The following is a 22,044-nucleotide window of genomic DNA, read 5'->3' on the forward strand; positions in this document are numbered from 1 at the left end:
GGAAGCTGTTTATTATTACTTATTTTGGGAATACATAGAAGCTGGGAAACCATGTTTAGGCTCCCATGGAAATACGTCAACTTGTCGCTATGTTCAGAAGCATGTTTACATTGTTATTTGGTGGAAATCAGAGATCTTAATAGGCTCATAAGAGATATTATTGTAAAGAATAATTTTTTATGCACCTATGATTTTCCAGACGAAACTGCATTGTAGTACTCTGAATCTTACTTAGAAAATCGAAAGTGTGGTGGATGGGAATGACAATGAACAACTCAGTCACTAGTATACAACTATGAACAACATGAAAGAGGAAAAATGAGAATATATCACACATTACAACTCACACTTTTATACAGTATTTCAGTTAATTCTTAATGCTCTGGAAAATAGCTCCTAAGTTGGGTTAAAATGTTTGTGTCAAACTGGTTCAAACCTGCTTGATGGGGGTAATGATGAACTAAAACGAGCCCAAACCTGTTCTGATTTTGGTTCACCCACCTCACCTTTTGGCATAAATCGGTGTGAACACCTCCTTTAACCCCAATTTCTAGATTTATGTCAAGTTTCTTAATTCATGGTGCAAGATAGTACAGTATGACAAACAACCAAAAAAATATTTTTTCTGGATAATCAAATGTATGGGTTTTCATCATTTGTTCATGGACAACACCCTACTCTAACAAAGTTTGGTGCTAAAAGTCTAAAATATAATTGGATCAACACTGGCATCATTGAAGCTTACATAAAAATAGCATTCATTGAAGAAAATTTACATGCTTAAACAATAAACAATCACTATTCACTAGGATATTGGTAGGCACACTTGTGAAGTTTGAAGGTTTTTCAAACCAGGCTTCCACTCCAGCATACTGCATACCGCACATGAAACATGTTGGATGCTTCTCCCTGATCATATATATCAAGCGTTGGAGGCCAGAAGAGGATCCGAAGCTTGCCATCCATCTTCCCCTGTTTCATTGCTGCTATGGGAGACCTTGCTGTTCATGTAGATCACATAGATGATCAGCTGGATGCTGCCCAGGATGAAGCCTATCCCATTGGGGATCTGCAGAGGTTTCACAGAAAAAACAAGCAATGTCAGAAAGGTATGTAATAAGTGAGGAGTAACTTGCATTACGCGTGAAAATGACAGACTTACCCCGAGGAAGATGTCTCGATCAAGCACAGCGTACGTTGCCCAGATGCCTCCGTTGAGGAAGAGGAAGAAGGAGAGGAAGAAGGGCATGAACTCCACGCTCTTGGTGGTGATCACCGTTTTCTGCACTCACACCACATTCATACGTATGAATTTTGTCAATGTGTTGATTGAAATGTAAGATGTAAACTAGATGATCCAAAGACCAGTGGGTACTATGGTGCATAATAAAACTGGAATATGAGACAGTTGCAAATAACACATTGTTTACTATTAATTGAAAGGAATAAAACTGCTTCAAGTATGCATCGGTGCATGCCCAGAGGATGCAGAAAGCAATACTGACTGAGGATCGATTCTGACCCATGGGGTTGGTTTCATTTTCGGTGGAAACGGACAAAAAATTCAGATAGCGAACCGCCATCCAACAAGGCGGCCAACATGAACAAGGCCGACAAATAGGAGGAGGTTGGGCCTGCCAAATAAGTTGGTCGTGATGGCCCAATGGTGTAGCTCGTATTCTGTCATATTCGTTTTTTTGTCAATCGCCAGCGGAAGGATTGCGATAGCCCTCTTACGAGACCAGGTCAGCAACAGGCTGCCACATCATGGAAATCTAGCTCAGTGCTGTTTATTTACAGGAAAATTTTCTGTAATTCTAGTGTTGCGCTGCTACTGTACAACATTTCTTGGTCCTCAGACAGTCAGACCCCACAAGAAAGAATTTCGATCCAAATTAAAATAAGTTGCCAATTGATAGGGCTAGCTACTGGGCAGATAATGGTCAGCACATAGCTACGTACCACACCGCTACACGTATATTTCTTACATACGTGCAAGCTTAAGCATCAAAACTCAAAAGGAACCTTTTTTTAAAAAAAAAATAAGTCGACCCTTATCCCGTATCTCACCAATATATGATTGTGCTGGCTCTCTCCTTCAACAATACGTAGTTGCAAAAGATTGGTCAACAATACCGTGCAAGAAAGTGCAAGTGAACGTTGACCAATCTTTTGCATATTTCATACGAAATCGCAGTCTAAAATTATGTAGAAATTATTTATTGTGTCTCTATATATGAAAAGCTCTTATAGTTGAATGTAAACTGAAAGTTGTCTCTTTTCATTGCCAAATTAAACGTGCTAAGGGCACGGTCGCTAAAAATCATTACCAAACTAAAGTTTCATAGTAATCTTTATTAAACTACTTGTAAACCATGATTAGTTAGTTAATTTACTTGAAGCTCTGAAGTACTTTTCGAATTTTTTTCTTGTAATTTTAAGAAATAAAAAAAGGTTGGATCAATTTCGATTTGGCCTGATAAAGGGAACAAAGAAAAATCTTCTATGTGGGCCATGGGAGTGAGGTCCCCATCTTTTTTTGCACACGTGCCCCACAAGTTAGCTAGGCCCAAATATATAAATGTCCATACCTGAAAAAATAACTTTAGAAAAGATCCTGATGTATTTGTATTTATATTCTATGCGCTATATATACATATAGTCTCTCTACCATATGCTATTCTTCCCACAAGTGGAAGTAGGATAAGCAGGAAAAAATATATAGGAAAACACAGGGGATTGAGGAGCTGTCCACCGTCAACAAAAAGTTATTTTGCATTGTTAAATATCCCTGACACATAATTCTCCCAAAAGAATATGAACTATAGTTTCGAAATTTGTCACTGTCCCTAATTTCTTGGTCCACATGTCTTTTAATATTTGTTTGGACGTTGCACGATGGGAATACTTATTTGATAAATAATCATGAAAGGACAGCACAACCAAAAAATAGTTGGCACAAGCCTAGTTGTCCATAATCATCAATTGTGGACACAAATAGATCACCGAATGAAAATATCTCTAGTAGCTTTATTCTCAATCACAGGGCCGAGCCGGCAAAAATCGAGGCCCTGTACCAAACTTTAAAATGAGATCTACCTTAAAAAAAATAGAACTTTAAATAAGATATATGATATATATCACAATAAGATATATCAAAAATCGTACCTATTCAACTTTTGCTTTCATAATCTTTAATTGAAGTACTTCATTCTTTTAGTATTCCTTGAAATGAAATCTTCAATAATATGCTCATAATCAATCTTCTCCAGTAATCCACTTTCAAGTGCTATTGTAGCCAAATCATTAAGTCTTTGTTGTGTCATTGTCGAACGTAAATATGACTTCAATAGTTTCAATTTTGAAAAGCTTCGCTCTGCTGATGCAACGGTCACAGGAATGGTCAACAGAATTCTATATGCAATACTTGCATTGGGAAAACAGTCATGCCGCTTTAGGAACTTTAGAATTTCAATAGGACCCATATTTTCTTTAGGAATGAAATGTTGAAGAAACTTTAACTCCACATACAAATCATTGGCATCAACATCAGATTTTCCGTCTTTTGTAAGGACAGCCCCAAGATTATCACAAGAAGATTTCAAACTCGTGTCATCCAATGATTGTAATGTTTCAGAGGTAAATAGGAAACCAAAATTTTGTTGGTAACTCTGGTACTGTTCAAATCTTGTTGTGAGTGAGGAAATTGCTTGATCAACAACAGGTAAAAAATAGCTTATTCTAAATAGCTCCTCGGCAGATTGTGTAGTAGCATTTGTGTCATCTAGGTTCTCATCAAATTGTTTCTTTCTTTTAATTTCTCTTCTTTTACGAAACGTTGTACCAATATCCATCTCAAGTGCAATCCCTTTGGCAATCTCTAATGCTTCTGAGAAACCAGTTTCCCTATAACCCTTGAAGAAAGAAATCAACCCTTCCACTTTCTCAATGGCAACATCAATAAGCATATCTTTTGCTTGCAAGTGTTTGCTTACTAAATTAACGGCATATAATACCTCATACCAAATGACGATTGACAATATAAATTCATATTCTCCAAGTTCATTGTTTGCCAAGCCCTTAGCCTCACTGCTTGTTTTTGGATCATTATCAACATCAGATACCTGAAATTGAAAGGAAGAAAATATGTGTTATAGTTGGAGATTGCCAAAATAAGTACATCATTATCAAATATCAGTACAAGTGTACAATAATATTGGGTACCTGAAGTAGAGCCTCTCGAATGTCTGTGCACTGAAATCTTATAGCTTTAACACTTTCAACACGACTCTCCCAACGTGTAGCTGATACTGACTTAAGAGTCAATCCTGATATGTTATCTTTCAGAATCTGCCATTTCTTGGTAGAATTAGCAAAAGTTGTATAGATGCGCTGGATGATTCCAAAGAAATCCTTAGCTTTACCACAAGTCTTAGCCATATCACAAAGTGTTAAATTAAGGCTATGGCAACCACAAGCAGAATAGAAAGCACGAGGATTTACATCCAAAAGTTTCTTTTTTACCCCTTTATGTTTCCCTTTCATATTTGACCCATTATCATAACCTTGTCCTCTCACATCATCTATATCAAGACCAAGGAGCTTTAGTTCATTCTCTAGCACGTCAAAAATTCCTTGCCCAGTTGTATCATTGACATCCAAAAATCCTATAAAGGATTCTTCTACGCGAACATCACTTGAAGATGAGTCAACATATCTTATAATTAAAGACATTTGTTCTTGGTGGCTTGCATCAGGAGTACAATCAAGTATGACAGAGAAGTACTTTGCACTCTTTATTTTCTTAATAATTTCAGACTTAATAGCAGAAGCAAGCAAATGTATCAACTCATTCTGAATCTTAAAATCAAGATAATGAGCTTGAGTTTCCTCACTTGTAATACGACGAACATGTTCTTGAATAATTGGGTCAAATTCAGCCAACATCTCTACCAATCCCAAGAAATTCCCATTGCTATCTTCATACATTTTGCTATTAGTCCCACGAAAAGCTAGATTATGCTTGGCAAGAAATTTAACAATGCAAACAATTCTGAACAAAACTTTTCTCCAATGGTCCTTTTCTTTCTCGAGTTGTCGTTGAGCATCTTTATCAATAGTTTGATCCTTTTGCAATCTACTACGCAACTCATACCAAGTTGTCATACTCAAAACATGATTTGGACTTGTCTCATGCTCTTTAAGTCTAATACCAAGATGTATCCAGTCATTAAACCCCTCATTTGCCAACTGACCTTTTCGATGGCCTTTTGTAAATAATTTACAACCAAAGCAAAAGACCTTGTCGAGTTCCTTAGAATAGACAAGCCAATCTCTATCACAATGCTCCCCATTTGATAAAATTCTTGTATAGAATAGTGCAGAAAACCTTCTGGAATATCTATCCTTAGGACCTTTTGTAATTGATAAATCTCTTGTAGGGCCCTTTTCTGCTAAAATATCAATTTGTTTATGATCAAGGGAATCCCAATATCTAGGATCAAATATATCAGGCTGAAAGGAATCATTAACATCTGCAACAATATTGTCATCATTAACTTCCTCAACCCCAACAATATTTTCTGTCTCTATCTGACCATCTGTAGGATCATTGTCATCATTATTATCAAGTGCAGCTCCCTGTCCTTGACCAAGTGATTGATTATCGGTGGACTCTTTTCTAACAAATTTATCCATAGCACCCTTTTGAGATTGAGTTAAATCCTCTATTCTTTGTTTTTTCTTACGCTTTTGGTAACCAGATTCATACTTTCTAGACCGATTTGCAGAAGACATGACTACAACCTCAAATTGAAACACTAGATAATTCAGAACCGGAACAAAGATAACCGAACACCTAGATGGATCAATATAATATTAATCATCACTAATTAACATTTATTAACATATTAAAAATTAACTGAACCAGATTAGGTACCTGGACTCGTGGAGACTCGACGATCGATCCCAATTCACAAATTAATCGGCCGGCAGCAACGGCAAATTAATCACGCGGTGACGTCTACTGGTTGCTGCCTGCGCTGGTCGGCGGACGGATGAGAAAACCAAAAAGCGATCGCGTGGATGGGAGACAAGACGCGGAGGCATGCGAGACGGCGGAGTTAGGGCCTTGCGGAGACTGACCGAGCTAAATTGACTTGTTTTGCTTCCGGGTGCCTGATGGGCTGCAGGCAAGCTAAATTAACCTGTTTTGCTTCCGGGTGCCTGATGGGCTGCAGGCCTGCGTGTCTGCGTAGAAAATATTTTGGGCCCCTGGAAATTGGGGGCCCTGTACCGGCGTACCGGCTGCACGCCCATGCGCTCGGGCCTGCTCAATCATACCTCCAATTAATATTGAACTGCTTATATTTATCATCACATGACAAAATAGCTTTAGCGCTTAAATGTTATTTTGCATAGCCTTTTCTGTCCCACTAGCAGTTTGCTATGATATGGAATTTAGTTTTTTTCACCTTTTGATAAGTTCAAAATTAGTAGTCAGATTTGACTGCCATTGTTGGAAAATTGAGATGCAGAGAGAGAGAGAGAGAGAGAAAGAAAAGAGTGCCTTTCAAAATCCACGGCAAAACAAATAAAGCCTAATTAAATAGGAAAATGACGATTAGTTAATTAGTATATAGATATGCCATAAAAACCTTACCATGGCAGCAAGGGGAGACCCGTACATGAGCACATTGAGGCAGGCGCATATCATTCCAATCACCATGATTCTCAAGTCTAATTCACTGATGGCGAATGTGGTGGCCGCGAACACGATTCCAAAGCCACCAATGTCCAACGCTGCTGCCAGCTTTGCGGCCTTAATCTGCACAAAGAATCGATTGCAATGAACCGACCAATAAGATGCTAGCTTCTGTTACTATTTTAAAACAAAGGCTGTACTGCTTGAAGATCCCCATCACAGACCAGAAGTTGTAGTATATGTAGGTTAGTCTTATGTACTCTGGAAATGACAGCGGTTTCCGAATTTTATATTAGGTAAACTTCAGAAGTGAGCAGTGGACCTAGCTAGAAATAGAACGATTAAGGATTCAACTGTAGTTAGGGTGGTAATGGATCGTGACCTTCATGTTTCTTTGCAATCCAACTCAGCTCTATTTCAAAATCATATAATCTTTTAACTTGATTCTTATTCAGCCTGATCCTTAAATTTACTAAGCTAAATTAGAGAGCCCTTTGCCACCCACAAACAATATGCTGAATTGAAGAAAGAGTCGTGAATTATTAGTAGGACATATTTAGAAAGCAACGGAATGCGACTGATGAACAGCACAAACATTTAATTCGAGAAAAGTGGTGCAGATTATTGAAGTTACCACATGCGTACGCGGAGAGGTAATAAGCTGTTGGATGCCTCACCCTTGTGGCATGATCGGCGGCGTAGACGATGAAGAGGACGACGTAGATGGCCTCCATGACTGCCCCGAAGCCATTGACGGTGGCGATGAGGAGGCCATCGGGCTTGGTGAGGCCGTAGTAGAGCCACAGCAGCGCGTTGAGCAGCGTGAACACGTACGGCGCCGCCTCGAACTCCTCCGTCGACCCGCTCCTCACGATCCTCCAGAACGTCTTGCTGTATGCAAGCACGATGGACAATGGTGGCCGTGTGTTGGAAAAGAAAGCTTTTGCGGCGATGGTAGGAAAGCTTTTGCAACAATGAAGATACTTACCTGGGAGATATGAAGAGTAGAACTGAGATGATGTTGCCTGCGAGAAGAAATTAAAAGATGCATTATGATTCTAACAAAGCGCGCGCGCGCGCGGAGATAGATAGATAGATAGATAGATAGATAGATAGATAGATAGATAGAGAGAGAGAGAGAGAGAGAGAGAGAGAGAGAGATGCGTACCTATGATGCCGATGATGAAGAGGATGGAGTCCATGGAAGAAGCTGGCTGATAGGCAGGCAGAGGGTAGCCACAGGTTCAAATGCTCAATGGAGAAGCAAAATGGTGGATCCAATCAAGCAGGAGGTACGACGACGATCCTGTCAGCTGTGTCCCCTGCTGCCTATGGGAGCGAGAGAGGAGGGCCACGGGCCACGGCACGGATGCATAATATATCAGGCATGAGAGAGACAGGCGGTGTAGTGCTAAGGCTGGGCCTACCGGTCAGACATGTACACATTCACCAAGCCATGATGCATAGCAGTGGCAAGAACGTGGGAACGAGTCAGGCCTCCCTCGTGTAACACATGAAGGTATTGATAAAGAATGTAGGCCACCGGCTTCACGGATGGATCTATAGACTTGAGTATGGTTGATTAAAGAGGGGCTTATGTGTAAAGGATATGAACTGTCGGTTCAGGGTCTGTTCGGATTTATTATAAGTCGGCTGAAAAGCTGAAATGACTGATTTGTTGTGAGAGAAAAACACTATTCGGTGGCTGATAAGCTAGCTGATAAGCTGAAGCGAACAGAGCCAGCTAGTAAACTACAGTTGGAAGTACAAACTCTATGCATTTGAGAACGAATTGTTAAACACTGCTGGACTGATATTTGGTTAAGATGGTCACTAAACAAATGAAATTAAAAGAGGCTTTCCGAATATGCGGAAGCTGGTGCGCATTAACTTGCAGTTGAGAGTTGAGACGACTTGAGATTTCGTCATTGCATTATATTGCTGATCTGATGACAGTGAGTATTCTAGTTTTTATTCCAAGTTCTCATCTAGGTTGAACTTGTTAAATAGGATTTAGGACAAGTAGCGTGCAAGCAAGAAACCGCGTCTGGTATATAGCTTGGTGCAAACTGCAAATTAAGGGTGCCCTTGGTCAAGAGGTCATGTGCATGTTACTTTCCATATCCAACTATATTGCTGCAAATATAACTCTCCAGATCGCACATAAATAAAATTTAGATAATAGTATGGTATCTAGGGCCCCTTTGGCCGAGCTTCATTCGGCTCCAGCTCCTTCTGACGAAGTACTGTGCGGCACTGTGTTATTGTAGCGAGAACTCGAATCGAGGCCTAAAATGAACTACGAAAGCGGAGGAGCTGAAGGAGCAAAAAAAAAAAAAATAGCTCCCCTAGCTCGCTCGAGCTTCCCCTCTCTAGCCCGACCAAAGGGGCCTAAGTTTCTCCATATTCTTCTACCTCACCTCCTCCTGTTATGTTCCTCTTTTCTCCTCGATTATTACAAAGATGACCGTGCACATGCACACTACAGTTACACACCTGCCAGTGCATGTCTTATCACACGGCTACAAATAAAACCACTAAATCATAGGCACCAAGATATGAAAAAGCCAGGTTCCCTGAGTTAATTGTTTCTTATTGTTGAAGCAACAACGTGTGCCAACTAGTATATATAGCTCGTGCTTGCTGACACTGGTAGAAAACTCGCCTTTAGTCCCGGTTGGTAGGGAGCAAATCTCCGGAAAATCTATCCGGGATAAACCAATCGAGACAAAGGGGAGAGTCTTTTATCCCGGGTCACTCAACCGGGATAAAAAGAGTCGCCACACCAAGCGCAGCCCAAAAAAAAAAAAAGAAATCCCGGGGATCCCCGGGAGGCCCGCGCACGTCACACGTCACAAGTCACAAGTCACGTGATTTTTCATGCCAAATATGCGCGTGCGCGGTGCGTGGGATTCGAACCCACGACCTCAAGTCTCGTGCGTAGCTTCCTTGCCATCCCACCTACATAGCACATCTGACTTTATAGGGGATGCAATCCTTTTGTATTAACTTGTGGGGGACCCTTTTATCCCTCTTGGTATTACAAACCGGGATAAAAGGATTCGAGGATTTCGAGGGATTTAGTCATTTTTTAGCCATCTGTGGGTGACCCTTTTATCTTGGTTGGAAACACCAACCGGGATAAAAGACCCCCACTTTTATCCCGGTTGGTGTTACCAACCGGGATAAAAGGGTCGTTTAAACCGGAATAAAAGGCCTCTCAGGACCTTTTTTTTCCACTAACCTTTGCAACCGAGATAAAAGGTCCCGGTTGGTGAGCCCCCGCCAGTGACTGAGCTTTGGTCCCGGTTCGTGAACCTTTTGTCCCGGACCAACTTTAAACCGGGACAAAAGGGGACACATAGAAGGTGAGTTGTCTACTAGTGTAAGGATTGCCCTGAATATTGCCAGTCACCTTTAACAAATCTGATCTATCTATAACAATCTTTGTTAAAAGAATGTTAGTCATCGTGAAAGAAAATTTAAATAGTTCCACAAACTCCATTCCAACAAGAAGCTATCTTTCAAAATATGTTTAAGCATACCAAGATCATATGATTAAGGGCGAAGGCCCCCTACCCCATGGAGCCCCACCGAAGCGCACCCCCTCCCCCCCCCCCCCCCCCCCCCCCCCCCGCCCCCCAATTTCAACCATAGATGAAGAGGAGGAGGAAGAAGAAGGGAAAAATAAGGAAGGGGAAGATGAGGCCCCCACCCCACCCCATTCCCTTGACAATCCGGATCCGCCCCTGCCTATGATTATCCCTAACTTAGTTAAGTTCAATGGCTATAATCAGGCAGTAAGTTGTTTATATCGGTATAAATTTAAAATTTTGCTAATATTTCTGGGATTAGCTAGATCCTATAGTCTGTGAGTTATGATATAAGAGAAATACCTCTTCATGTTGTGTGTAGGCATCCCAGTGTTTCTTTTGTGTAGCTTTTCAAGAAAAGCTAGAATGTTTGTGCCCATGGTTTGAAAAATAAATTATGTGAACGTCGGAAAGGGGAAATGGTAAGTTGACGGACGAGCATTTTGTAAAACCATTCTCAGTTGGAGTTTCATTCTCATTAAATAGAGTGACATATTAGCATTTTTTATAATGTGGCAAAGAATTAATGAAGTTAAACAGACGGTCACCTATTGTTTAGCTCTTTATTCAGACTAAACCGCCAATTAAACAGGTTAAACGATTATTAAATGGATTAAACGGCCATTCAATAGACTAAATGGGTGACTAAACGGACACGGGTAGGCCCTGCGTAGCGTTTACATGGTGTGTAAATGGGCCAAACGACCATGTAGACGAACACTTAGAGAAGTGAGATGAGTTTCATCTAGATGAAACCATGTATATAAACATTATATTCCGGATAACTTATGTCTTTGTACGTAGCCTTGTAAACATCGAACAATGAAACTATGCATTGTATGGAGCTATTTGAACTATAAGAGAAATTTTAGAATGGTTGAAAAAAATGAGAGTCATCCATCACGAGAAAGCTAACGGTAGAGAACTACCAAATAGGTAGGACCAAGTAAAAAAGTAGTCCTTAAATTTATTCACTAACTAAATCTAGTTATTAAAAAATTATGAACTAAATGCCATCTTACTTACTCGTATGTGGCATTTTTGGAACCATAAAATGGAATGCCCATTAAGAGTTCAAGCATCGAGTGATGAAGCATATAACTTTTTGATCTAATTAATTAACTGTACATGACATGCACATAAATTAGGTAACGTCTTATAATCTTCAAGAGAAATTAGGAAGTGGTTGGCTCTTGGAAGAGACAACAGCCAGCGAACCACAAAGCTCTGTAGTTGCACGCCACACATATCTGCCGCTGTCCTCGTTCATCAAATCAGGCTATAGTAGCATGAAAGGGACAGAAGCACGAGAAAGGGACAGAAGCAGGACAAAAGGACAACAGCTTTTGTTGGCTTGTTATTAAAATGTAATACTGAAGATCGATATTATCTGCCACGGTGATACATCTTATATAATGCAATTCCGACACAAAATCACATAACCAGGCTCTCGCGATACGTTCGGTTGGTTGTATTATTTTATTTATATATAAAATAATTTAAAATAATAATGACTGGTCGGAGAAATTGTACCAACTTATTAGGATGAAAATCATCCCACTTAATACAGTATTCTACTGAGTAAACCATATGATACAAGTAAATTGATATCATACATGATACATACACCATGTGATGCATACAACTAAACACGTCCTCACGCTCGTGTCACCCACCGAAGAAGAAGCTAGCAGGTAGAGCTGAGCATCCACCTTTCCACACCATGTACCCATCCATCCATCTGGGATCGTGTCGTTTTCTCTCCTGCGGGCTGCCGCTCACCAAACCGCACCACGAAACGACCCGCATCGTCGCGCACGCTCGCGGCCACGCATCGAACACGTCCTCCGGCAACCGTCGTCACCGGCACCGATGGCTACACAGAAAGTAACGGTGAAAGATCAGAAGCATCGGGAGTTATAGTTTCTGGCCCAATTAACCACATCGCTGGATCGATCCGCGTTGACATCTTTGATTCTGAGAATGAACAGCGAAGTCTGAATGGTTTTGGCAAGCGACAACCCCAAGAGATCGCACGCATGCACTAATATGTCTATATATATTTGTAACGATTGGTCCGTTTCTTGAAATAGAAGCGCCTTCCGGTAATAATTAAGCAAGCACACTGAAGAACTTGATACAGAAAAAAAATCCTGATCTAGCTAGGCTGATGTGAGTTGATTAGTTACTAATCCCTTTGCCTGGCTACTGTACCGTTCAAACACCATGGGACAACCACAAGCTCTCAGAGACGGATAACGATGACTAGTGAGCGGCACAAGATCAAAACTAATATATATACACAAGTCTTATCTTAGAGGCCCAATACGCAACCACGAGAACCTTTTCAAGTTGCACGCTGTTCATTCTTAATACGTCCTTTGCCATCTTATATTATGCGAGTGTAAAAAGGAATGGCGCCTGAATTTTTTGGTATCATATGTTCATAACCAAACCACGAGCTAAGAAAAATATGTGAGTGGATAGGTTTCAAAGTTCTCACGACTGACAAAGTCAGGAAAAGAATAAAATCGAGAAGGACAGCTAGGTACTCCATCCGTCATAAACTACTATTCGTTTTATTTTTCTAGATAAGTTATGTATCTAGAAAAGTTAAAACGAATAATTTAGGATGGAGGGAGTAGCCAGAACCAGGAGCGGGGAGGGGAGGCTAGGGGCTGCAGCCTCCCGAGAGCCTAATTTTACCTGTAAAATACTGTAGACAAAGTCTCAAATCACTGTTAATCTTTAACTCTAACTCTTAATCTCTATTATTTAGCCCCCGTTTCCGCCCCTAGGGCCGAGGACTATGGGAAAATGGATGGAATGCAGGTCAACTTTCTACAGGAACCTTAACAGCTAACGAAAATGCACAGGGCCCAGCCATCGAGGATAATCATGATATATCGATGCAAGAAGCACGAGAAAGCAACTACAAACAGACAAGGAGATTTTTTATGTTTTTGTTCTTCCTTGAAGCTCTACTGTTGCAAAAAGCTCTTGTCGTGTTGTTAAACGTCTTTGTTATTATATATACTATGGCTGCGTATGCTCTCGTGACACATGACATGGTCGTCGCTAGCCGAGAGCACCGTACCGGCCGATCGAGAGGCACCATGCATCGTGCGGTCGTGCCTCCGTTGTCCTAATAATCTTCTTCAATTCGGGCTGCAAAAACGGCGTTGTATATTTTCTATTGCGCTGTAGTTGTCATCTAAGATTTTTGTTTATTATTCTGTGCCATCAAAAACTTAAGATAGCTTGTACTTGTACATGCTTTAAGTTAGTACTTGGTCCACGACGAACAGGCAACAGTTGCATATGCCATATGCTAATTTTTCTCGGTCGTAATTCCAAAAGGAAACTGAAAAAGAGAAGGTTTGGGCTAGCCGCTGATGAAGAAAAGGAGCTCCATGTTTTGAAGCAACTGGAGGGGAATCGCAGCGATTCCCGTGTAGAGTAAGTACATTGCTGTGCTACATAAAAATTTGATGATGTGGAGGAGAGAGATCAAGAAAAGAGAAAGAGGTTGTTGTTTCGCGAAATAACCGCCTCATGAGCTAAAATTTTGGACTATGAGATGACTCAACATTCAACAACCACCATTTTACAAGTTGTTGTTGTCATGCAACTCATAATATTTTTTTTTTCATATGCACAAGACAAGCCATTGTATGGATTGTATGTTAAGACAGCTCAACATTACGTATAAATGCATGGGACCAACTATTAGACGACACCAATATACTTACCCCTAATACTCACGTGCCACAACCCAGAACAGACCATGTGTTTCATTATTTTCCCATTCCATTCCTTTCTTACTTCTGCCTGTTTTCACATGGTGTTGGTAGCCAGGAATGCCTCTCCCTCTGGCACCGCCGGCACCAGCGCCGCATGCTACCTCCTCCTCTCCCATCTCAAAGCGTTAAAATAGATCCTCCTTAGCTGTTTCATGCCCGGCCCTCCTCACACCAATTGAGAACCATCTAAGCTTGGGGATTGATTGTTTCCTTCTCTTGATTTTTTCCTCTCTTTTTTTGTTGATGAGAAAACCCTAGCACACTGTCACCATGGCGGCATTGCCCATTGACGAAAGAGAAGTATAGGAGCATCCACACACACTATGGAACAATCCATCTTCAAGCTTGGAATAAATTTTCCTCGTTGTCTTGTCTATTCTTCTGCTACGCCAACACTTCGTAATCTTCCAGTGGTTAGCTGGCCCGTGAGATGGTTTTATGGGCTACGGGTCTCTTGCTGGCCGTGCCCACCATCGTTTGTGAGAACGGGCTGCTCTCAGCATACTTGGCCCAATAAAGCCCAGCCCGCACACCGAGGAAGAAGGCCCAAATTCTCCTGCAGCACCGAATCCAGCAGCACAGCGCGGCATCGGCCGTACCATCTCGTCTCCTCCCCTGCTCCTCTCCTCCCTAGGTCACCTTGCCTCGCTGCCTGCCGCCTCCTCCGCTTCATCCGACGCCGAACAAGGGGGAGGAGAAGAGAAGCCCGTGCGCCATGTTCAAGAAGTGAGTCCTCACCTGCTCCCCTCCCCCCATCTTGAACTTCCTTGTCATCCCCTCCGATTCCCGCGCTCAGTAATTCGATCTGTCGCTGCGGCCCACTGCGTTTACCGATCTGGTTCCCTCCGTTTGCTGATTCCTCCGACAGCAGCATGCGTGAATGGCGATTGTGTTTCTCCATATTCTTTTAGCTGGGATGGGGGATCTGTACAAAACGACCTCACCTTTGGCCGCTTGGATTCTCTCTGAAACTTAGTAAGGGGCTTTGGGGGAGCAAGATGTAACATCAGTGGTGGTGGGCATGGAGCGCTTGATTCATGATTTGCAATGTGGTGAAGCTGCTCGATGTTGCTTTTCTTGAATGGCTGACAAGGGGCTATGACACTAGGGCGGTGTTAAATGATGTGGTTGTACGGCTAGATCTTATTGATATTAAGGTGTGCGGTTGGACCTTATTGCTGTTGAGATGTGCGGATTAAATGCTGTGATGCCTGTACTAGCATCGCTGTGAATATGGTTTCTGCATTTCTGCTTCAAGTCTGCTGTAGAATACTAGAATTCAGTTGGTACCCTATTGAGTTTAGTGGTGGTACAGGTGTAGTTTGTACCCAAGACTTAAGACCTAAGACCTTTCACTGCAATTTATGTATACAACGGGTAAAATTAAGAGAGCATGGTGCCCCCAACGAACACTTGATATTATAGCATCAGAGGCACTCATGTAGTAGCGGATTTTCTAAATACAACATTTGCAGCTCCTTTTTATTTAATTCATAGATGGAACAATACAAATCTGTATTTCTAAAAAGCTCTTACTAGTTACTTGCTTGCACCATACCTCTCTGGAGTGCATCGCTCCTTTGCCCTGGTACCCATATAGGGTCTGATAAAACTTCCACGCTTTGTTTATGCAGCATCTCTTAGAACTTGTACTGCCTTATTGCAATATCATTCTTGATGTGACATTTTTTGAAAGGACACTATAGTCTATTATCTTTGTTAAAACAGTTAACTAAGCAGTTCTCTATAGTTCAAGATGATTTTAAGTGTATTCACTTGGGAAATAACTTCACTGCATAATATGTTCTCAAAAAACTTGACCGTATTATTTAGATGCCCATTTTCAAATTTCCAATTTTTTAGTAGCTTTGATACAAGGGAGCGCCTGGTTTCTTTACAAACTAGCCCTACCAAAATTTGATATAATATGTCTTGTTTGCACACATTTGTTAATATAGGTACTCCCTCCGTTTCAAATTGTAGGTCATTTTGGCTTTTCTAGGTTCATAGATGTTTGTATGCATCTAGACATACACTATATTTAGAAACATCTATGAACCTAGAAAAGCCAAAGCGACCTGCAATTTGGGACGGAGGGAGTAAGAAAGTGCATGGGACCTGAAGAAGAGGGCATGAAGTTGCCAAAAATTTAGAGACTGGCCAAATGGATGCTACTTCTTTGCGCTCAGCAGCTCACCAACTAATCCCATTTTTGCATTCATTGAAACTGTTGATAGTTATCTCCCATTCAACTGTCTGTGCTCTGTAAGTCTGAATTGTGAGAGAAGCAGTACTGAGTGTTTTATATATAATATGAGTAGAAGGATTTGGAGAGAACCAGAATAATCACAATGACATAATTATAACAAGATGGAATAGATTTGGCAAAGCAGACCAGGGATCCATTTAGCATAACCACAAGTATTTTTGCCCTATGACAACCATTTTCTAGCTTTGAGCCCTCTGATTCTTGCTCCATACAACAATCAGAACTTCATAAAAACCTAACATGCTCAACACAAAACTTCATCCTAGATTGTTGCAAGCACGAAGCATTGAAGGTTGCTTGAATGGGGGAAGTTTACATCAACAATGATCAGTATATATTATTATATGACATTATTATCCGTTGCCCTCTCAGTATCAATCTGAAGCTGGAAATTGTACGGATAATTTGTTCTAACCTAAAATCATGATATAAAGCATTATCACATACCTTATGATTGTATATATTATCTGCAGAAGCAGAACGATTCATGGCCTGGAGAGTTATTATCCTCTTTGCAAGTTTTTTTTTTTAAATGCTTGTCACTGAGCTTAACTCGTTTTGGTCTCCAGGTTTTCTTCAGAAGATATATCCGGACAGAATCAAGTTAAAGCCTCTGTACAGCGAAGGATTCGGCAAAGTATCGCTGATGAGGTTGTGTTATTACAAATAATCTACTTAGACCTGTATTTCCTTTTCATTTCAGTTGCAAAATCTGCTGTATATGTTACTAAATTTAACTTCATTGCAGTACCCTAGCCTTGAACCTTTGCTAGATGACTTGCTCCCAAAGAAGTCACCTATGATTGTTGTTAAATGGTTAGTAGTTTCTCTTTCTTGTTTAGTGTGCTCGCTAACATGTCATTATTGATATTGACATACCTAAAATTGCATTTGGTAATTCCATTTTCTTAATGATTTTTTTATTTATTTTAGACTAAGTAAATGTGTGAATCAATTTTCATTTCCCTCATTTGCAAGATCATGTGTTCCCTTTCAAGTGCACTGACCACAGTTTGTTTCTTTCTTGCTGCAGCCAAAACCATCTGAATCTTGTGGTGGTGAATAATGTCCCGCTATTTTTCAACATCCGTGATGGTCCTTACATGCCAACGCTGCGTCTTCTTCACCAATGTAATCGTGTTTCTTTCAAATTTCCTGGAATGTCATCTCTGAATCTTTATTCCAATGTTATGCACCATGATGTTTTAGGGCTCATTCTATCTTGTCATGCATATCTGTTAGGATGCCATCATTCTTAAAGTTTACCTGTTGGAGAATATTAACTGGAATAAAAACTACTTACATTTGATCAGATCCTGAAATCATGAAAAAGTTCCAAGTGGACAGAGGTGCTATCAAATTTGTGCTCTCTGGTGCAAACATAATGTGTCCTGGATTGACGTCACCTGGCGGTGTCTTGGATGATGAAGTCGAGGAGGAAACACCAGTGGTAATGACTAATAAACTTCTAATCCATTCATGAATGATTCTTGTCTGTTTCAGTGACAGTTTGCATCGAAAATTTCTATATTGAGACTTTTTGTATGCTTCTGTTGCATTCGTAGAGTGTATACACTTTAAATTGTCCATATTAAGATATTTTGCTTCATATGGTTTATCTATGCATGATAATCCACAACAATTTCTTAACAACCTTCTTCCTCCCCCTGAACATGCCTGCTGCCACTCATATTTTTTTTTCAAATCTGTTTTGCCAGGCTATAATGGCTGAAGGCAAACAACACGCACTGGCAATTGGATTTACAAAGATGTCAGCGAAGGACATGTAAGTTCCTTTATGCAGGATTGTTCCAAATTGATTCTTTTTAGTCTGTAAATTTTACTTCTGAAGTGTGAACCTTACACTCTTGTGAGTGTTTACTAATATTCAGCTTTAACTGTGCAAGTTTTTTATGTGTACTTGTGGTTGTTTTGTATGATTTGCCATCTTTTATTTTCTAATGATACCTGCCATTGCATTCTGAACATACGAGACAGGATTTTAGCTTTTCTTACCATTGCATCCCACATTCCCACATAATATTAGGTACTAACATGTCTTCTGCTGGCAATACTGCTCCTGATTATTTTTGCAGAAGGACCATCAACAAAGGGATTGGAGTTGATAATATGCACTATCTAAATGATGGCCTATGGAAGGTACTTGTCTTTCCCTGTGTCTCCCTCATCACCTTCCTTCTCTGGTTGCGAACATCAAATTGTCGCATTAAGTTAACTATAGCATTGCAAGTAGATTTGCTAGCTTATTCTTTACAATTATAGTATTAAGTAGTGAATGACAAATATAGCTTTGTTCATGAGCAATGTAGTGAGATTGCTGGAATGGAGAAAGGGCGGGAACTTAATAATTTTATCGGTTATTCTTCAGAGTTTGTTGGCTCAGGTGATACTGATCCCTTTTTTTTTTCATTTTGACAGATGGAAAAGCTCGAATAAGAAGAATACAGTGAGGGATGCTGAACTTACAGTATGGTCATATTGCAATGTAAGGACCAGTAGAACTATGTATCTACACAGCTGGTATCGTTTGAACAAATGAAGTATCCAGAAGCTACATTTTCCGGATAGAAGTTGAGTTTACTCCGCCCCTTTTGTGTTGGAATGTCTGTTGAGACACCTTGAATGCGGTGTTCAGCGCTTTAAATGGCAATACTGGAATCCTTTGTATGATCCTGTCAGCTTATCATTAGTCAGTGCGCTTTCACCAAAACAATTTACATTGAATGGAAACAAGAAAATCCTTAAAGCTCGACATGAGTAATTTGATTTTAGTTTGTATTTTATAACTTCTTTTCGTTGACTAACACCTTGAATGCGGTGTTCAGCGCTTTAAATGGCAATACTGGAATCCTTTGTATAATCCTGTCAGCTTATCATTAGTCGGTGTGCTTTCACCAAAACAATTTACATTGAAATGGAAACGAGAAAATCCTTAAAGCTTGACATGAGTAATTTGATTTTAGTTTGTATTTCATCACTTCTTTTCGTTGACCAACACCTGGTTAGTAGATAGCTCTTCCATAAGTTTTTTATATATTGATGCTTTATTTTCTTGACTGGTTTTATTGGGTCATAGTATTGCACAACATGGCATGCAAACAAATTGGGATAAATAACTTAACGGTCCAAGACTCATGTATTGGTGTTTGCATGCTGGATTAACAAGCATGTTCAATAATCTCCAATTGGTTACCAGTATGGTCAAATATAAGGTCTTTGACTGTAGATGCTTCATCTGAGTTCCCACTTTTCTCAAAGATTTTTGTGGCCATTGTAGTTATCGGTGCATGTTCAATAATCTCCAAATGAATCCAGTTGGTTATGGATTTGTGACAATCCAACAATTGAGTACAAATTCATGTTAGAGCAGTTGGCGGGTTTTATGGACTCCAAATCTGTAGTGTTTTGCATGAACTCCAAATCCGTAGTGTAAAGAAACTGGAAGTAAGCACAGCATGCTAGGTCGTACGATTCCCATTTATCAAACTCCATCTCATATGAATTTCAGAATAAACATTTCAAACCCTGAACTTCCCTTTTGTTTTGTGTAAGGCAATTTTGCAGCCAAACAATAGCGAATGGGATCCAAACCCAAAGAGTTAAATAAAGGAATTTGCTTCGTAGGCCTGCAAAGGGAGCGGATCGGATTGCCCCTCAAAGCGCCCCGCTGAACCCTTTGCGCAAAGGCAGGATCAAGAGTCGATCCGCCCCTTGATTTCTTCAAGTCAGAATGACCTGCGGGGCACCGCGGGCCGAACCTCCCAAGCATGCAGCGTGCGCCTGTACGCGATCAGCAAGGCACGGACCAAAATTAGGTTGGTAGAAGATTGTTTTCATTTCTCGTGCAGCTATTAAACATTTACGAGAAAAAACACAGAAAAATAACAAGAAAAAAAATCGATAAAAATTCTAACATACAGTCAGCATTAACCCAATCTAACGTATCATTGTTTTTACAAAACAATGTTTGACTCCAAGCTTTAGCAAGGTAGCGCCAAAATCCAAAATAGCATTCAGACTCCAATTTTGAGCTTGTTTCTGCATCACTTGCTTGTTGCCTTCTTGCTCCCTTTGCCGATTCATGAGACCAGCAACAAAGATAAAATACAGTAAATTCAGATCGGAAGAGATATCAAAAGAACGATGTTTTGCTCTAAAGAACAAAAGGAATTAACTTGCATGATTTTTTTATCTATTGGTTTTCCCAAGTACACAAGGATCCATTGTCAGCAACAAAACTGTAGGGAACATCCATGGTAAAAATTATGATTAGTTGTCTTCACATGACTACAAATTCAGCAACATATTTTTATCAAGGAACATCCGTGGGCAGAGAGAGATTCAGGAAGCTGTTGGATTAAACACTACATCATTGTTCCCTTTGAAACAATGCTTCGAAATCCAAACAACAAAAAACATGCTCTAACACAGGATGCACGAACGTTTCTACTAGTCCCAGCCCCCACATCAAGCCGCAACAAAATAGCAGCCGCAGCCGCCTCTCGTGCTGCGAGCCGTCCCGTTCTGCTCCGTCTCCGTCCATCGACAGGAGCCCCCTCCGCCGCAGCGAGGTGCTCAATACCTGAGATCGGAGGCACCTCGGAAGGCGTCTTGGTCCAGCCGCGCTTCCGCCCGGACGCAGGAGCAAGTTTCCTGCTTCGTCGATGGATGATCCGGAAGCGCGCCCATCAACGGTGTCACGGGTTTGGCACCTTGACACGAGAAATATACTTCTCATTTGTAAGTTCTGATACTGTGAAATTATGATATGTGGTGGGTTCGGTTTTTACTTAGATTTGTAATATCGTAAGATCGTACGATCGGGATCTAAGTTCCTAGCTAACAACCTTGCTAAGTACTAGTTTATGAGTAATTAAGTATCGTACTTTCTAGAATACTCCTTAGGGGTGTTTGGGAGACAGGGGCTAAACTTTAGCCCTGTCACATTGGATATTCAGATGCTAATTAGGAGGACTAAACATGAGCTAATTACAAAACTAATAGCAAAACCCCTAGGCTAAATCACGAGACGAATCTATTAAGCCTAATTAATCCATCATTAGCGAATGGTTACTGTAGCACCATATTGTCAAATCATACACTAATTAGGCTTAATAGATTCGTCTCGCAATTTAACCTAGGGGTTGTGCAATTAGTTTTGTAATTAGCTTATGTTTACTACTCCTATTTAGAGTCCAAATATCCGATGTGACAGTGGTACTCCAAGGGAGGGGGGAGCACAACTTTTTGTGTTGTTTCGTGAATTGATCGAAGTACGGTTGTTTAGTTCACCCCCAAATCCTAACTTTAGTACTATTCAAAAAAAAGATTCTCCATCACATCAAACTTGCAGTACATGCATGGAGTACTAAATGTAGACGAAATTAAAAACTAATTGCACAATTTTGTTGTACTTTGCGAGACGAATCTTTTGAGCCTAATTAGTCAATGTTTGGACAATAATTCACAAATACAAACGAAATGCTACAGTGTGCTACAGTGCTGGCACAATGATTTTTGCATTTCAAAATTGGGCAACTAAACATGACCCTATTTTGTTTGTGGATCATTACCGTTCCGAAGGTTCCATGCTATACTGCACGCAGTCACGCACAGCTTCAAATCGGATAGGAACCTTGAGGGTAAAAGTCAGAG

General features: G+C 40.5%; 2 protein-coding genes across 5 annotated transcripts; one reads left to right on the top strand and one right to left on the bottom strand.

Moving 5' to 3' along the window:
• Positions 1-598: 598 nt before the first annotated feature.
• LOC117857960 (bidirectional sugar transporter SWEET17) lies at positions 599-8,072 on the bottom strand. 4 transcript variants are annotated; one of them, XM_034740900.2, is made up of 6 exons: positions 7,872-8,067; positions 7,692-7,728; positions 7,381-7,594; positions 6,662-6,826; positions 1,163-1,282; positions 599-1,069 (listed from the first exon to the last, which is right to left on the bottom strand). In XM_034740900.2, exons 1-6 carry the CDS (start codon positions 7,903-7,905, stop codon positions 923-925), a joined length of 717 nt encoding a protein of 238 aa, XP_034596791.1. In that variant the 5' UTR covers positions 7,906-8,067; the 3' UTR covers positions 599-922. The 4 variants fall into 4 exon arrangements, 2 of the variants coding, with proteins under 2 accessions (XP_034596791.1, XP_034596790.1); XR_004640886.2 differs by lacking the exons at positions 599-1,069; positions 1,163-1,282 and adding exons at positions 5,549-5,857; positions 5,939-6,328 and having other exon boundaries at positions 7,872-8,072; XR_004640885.2 differs by lacking the exons at positions 6,662-6,826; positions 7,381-7,594; positions 7,692-7,728; positions 7,872-8,067 and adding exons at positions 3,169-4,124; positions 4,225-5,857; positions 5,939-6,196 and having other exon boundaries at positions 1,050-1,069.
• A 6,593-nt stretch (positions 8,073-14,665) lies between these two features.
• LOC117859142 (uncharacterized) lies at positions 14,666-19,160 on the top strand. Its single transcript, XM_034742341.2, has 8 exons — positions 14,666-14,825; positions 16,938-17,019; positions 17,117-17,184; positions 17,402-17,499; positions 17,682-17,818; positions 18,087-18,154; positions 18,465-18,528; positions 18,808-19,160. The coding sequence occupies exons 1-8, from the start codon at positions 14,815-14,817 to the stop codon at positions 18,823-18,825; spliced, it is 546 nt and encodes a 181-aa protein (XP_034598232.1). The 5' UTR covers positions 14,666-14,814; the 3' UTR covers positions 18,826-19,160.
• Positions 19,161-22,044: the final 2,884 nt, after the last annotated feature.

This window comes from Setaria viridis, chromosome 5 (assembly GCF_005286985.2).
Source record: "Setaria viridis chromosome 5, Setaria_viridis_v4.0, whole genome shotgun sequence".
NCBI lineage: Eukaryota > Viridiplantae > Streptophyta > Magnoliopsida > Poales > Poaceae > Setaria > Setaria viridis.

What these genes read in the sequence shown, in the direction of transcription:
- LOC117857960 (XM_034740899.2), bottom strand. Translation starts at nt 5,796, where the DNA reads ATGTCTTCTGCAAATCGGTCTAGAAAGTATGAATCTGGTTACCAAAAG. An exon ending in TTCGAGAGGCTCTACTTCAG is followed by an intron (nt 4,125 to 4,224) that starts GTACCCAATATT and finishes TTTCAATTTCAG; the next exon opens with GTATCTGATGTTGATAATGA.
- LOC117859142 (XM_034742341.2), top strand. An exon ending in CCTATGATTGTTGTTAAATG is followed by an intron (nt 17,185 to 17,401) that starts GTTAGTAGTTTC and finishes TTCTTGCTGCAG; the next exon opens with CCAAAACCATCTGAATCTTG. An exon ending in AAGATGTCAGCGAAGGACAT is followed by an intron (nt 18,155 to 18,464) that starts GTAAGTTCCTTT and finishes TTATTTTTGCAG; the next exon opens with AAGGACCATCAACAAAGGGA.